This window comes from Sphaeroforma arctica (assembly GCF_001186125.1).
Source record: "Sphaeroforma arctica JP610 unplaced genomic scaffold supercont1.2020, whole genome shotgun sequence".
Classification (NCBI taxonomy): Eukaryota; class Ichthyosporea; order Ichthyophonida; genus Sphaeroforma; species Sphaeroforma arctica.
The window spans coordinates 7,256-9,162 of record NW_014038538.1 but is presented as its reverse complement, the minus strand read 5'-3'; the positions used below and the strand labels follow the sequence as shown (position 1 = coordinate 9,162).

The 1,907-nt window shown below is 45.4% G+C and overlaps 1 protein-coding gene across 1 annotated transcript in view; it reads right to left on the bottom strand.

Annotated features, from left to right (window-relative positions):
* Nucleotides 1-713: 713 nt before the first annotated feature.
* Nucleotides 714-1,907, bottom strand: part of SARC_12021 (hypothetical protein) — a gene marked incomplete at both ends in the record, with an annotated part of 6,247 nt that continues 5,053 nt past the window's right edge. The window contains 3 exons of the mRNA XM_014293881.1: nt 714-830; nt 1,301-1,420; nt 1,787-1,882. Coding sequence (XP_014149356.1) covers nt 714-830; nt 1,301-1,420; nt 1,787-1,882 — 333 coding nt within the window. The remainder of the gene's footprint in view (nt 831-1,300; nt 1,421-1,786; nt 1,883-1,907) is intronic.

The window sequence follows — 1,907 nt, the reverse complement described above, 5'->3', positions numbered from 1 at the left end:
ATAATATATATATATACGTTCAAATTATCCCTATATCAATTCCTGACTATGTGTAAACTAAGGCGATCAGATGTTCTACAACGCGCGAACCATGACCTCGAACGCACTAATTACAGCTCATAAACCATAAACCCGCTAATTAAAGCTCATAAACCATAAAATTAAAGCTCATAAACCAAAAACGCACTAATTACAGCTCATAAACCAAAAACGCACTAATTACAGCTCATAAACCATAAACCCGCTAATTAAAGCTCATAAACCATAAACCCACTTAATTAAAGCTCATAAATCATAAACTCACTAATTAAAGCTAATATAAGGTCGCACAAGAAGCAGACTGTGGTCCTGCAACGTGTGCAATGGGCGCGATAGAGCTGTGTATTGAGTGCTATAAAGTCGCACAAAAGGTGCGTCTCGCCGTACACTAAGTGCACCGACTTCGTGCAATCAGAGATCCAAGGTACACACTTGCTGTACAACACACACAATGGGCGCAATAGGTGTGCCGTACAATGACTGATACGTAAGGCCAAACGACAAGCGACGTCCAGTACAAGGTATGTACACGGGCCGGTACAGCATATGGTGATGGGGGAACGCTTGTCCACTACATACAACGGATGCAGTAGTGTAGTACAACCGCTGATATGTTCATTCCTACCACAAGTCAAGTTCAGTACAATAATATATGCACGAGTGGTACAACATACGGAGATCGATGCCCCGTGCGCCTGTGCTTGAGAGCCTTTATCTGCACCTTCCGGTTGATCCCACTGAAGTGGCCGCCCTTCTCCAGTACATAGCGCATTTGCATGAGCTTGTCCAGCCTAGGGAGAGACAGAAAAGAAAGAAGAAAGACGCGCGTTAGGAATATTCCAAACAGGACACTCAGAGCTCGGAAGGATAGACGGGCATCAGATAGATAGAGGGACTTCCCCTAGTGTCGTGAAAGGGCCAGTTCTCCTAGAGTAGTCCAGACATAGCGCATTTGTGTGAGCATTTGTCTTCTCAGGGAGATAGCAAGGCTTACAGTAGATCAGTTCAAGAACAAACAAACAAATAAACAAACAAAGAGAGGACACTCGTATGAGCTGTAGCCCAGCCCTCATGAAGATAGCAAGGCATACAATAGAACAGTTCATGAACAGATTAACAAACAAAGAGAGGGTACTCGTATGGAACTGTAGCCCAGCCCTCAGGGAGATGAGACAGCACGAGAAAGAGCTTTCCCAAGAATGAGCATAGGGCAAGCGACACACATGCAGGTGTCCTCAGCATCATTCGTGCTAACACGTACCTTTCCTCGATGTCACTATCATAGCCTTCTCCCATAGACAGTAGCTGGCGAGTGAGATCCAGCAGTTTTTGCAGATCGGTGGGTTTCTTAATCTTCAGCTCAGTCGGTTGCCCTTGCTCGCTGTATGACCAATAGGACACCATACCAAACCAACAAGATCAGCCGATACATGTGAGTGTTACAGTAAACGAAGCACCAAGCCGTATGTATATATACTAAGGTGCATCACAGCAGGAAGAAACTGTTCATGCTAGGTGAGTGCTTGAAGATACAGACAAATATAATATACAAGCTAGGTGAGTGCTAGAAGATACAGACTGATATAATGTACAAGCCCGTCGAGTGCGCGACTTGGCTGATGCTTGGCCCAGATACCGATGGAAAAAGAAAGTCGGGATTAACCACAGGCACCACAAAGAAGACGAACCTATCCTATCGTATGAAAAGGGCGCCATGTACCAGAAAGACAGACTCAGTGATACGTACCCATTGAAAAAGGACAGGAACTGCTGGTTCGTAACCAGCATCTTCATTTTCTGCTTCGGGGTGCGGTCGCTGTGTCGGAAGACGCCGAGCACACACCTGCAAGAAAATGAGGATGAGAGGT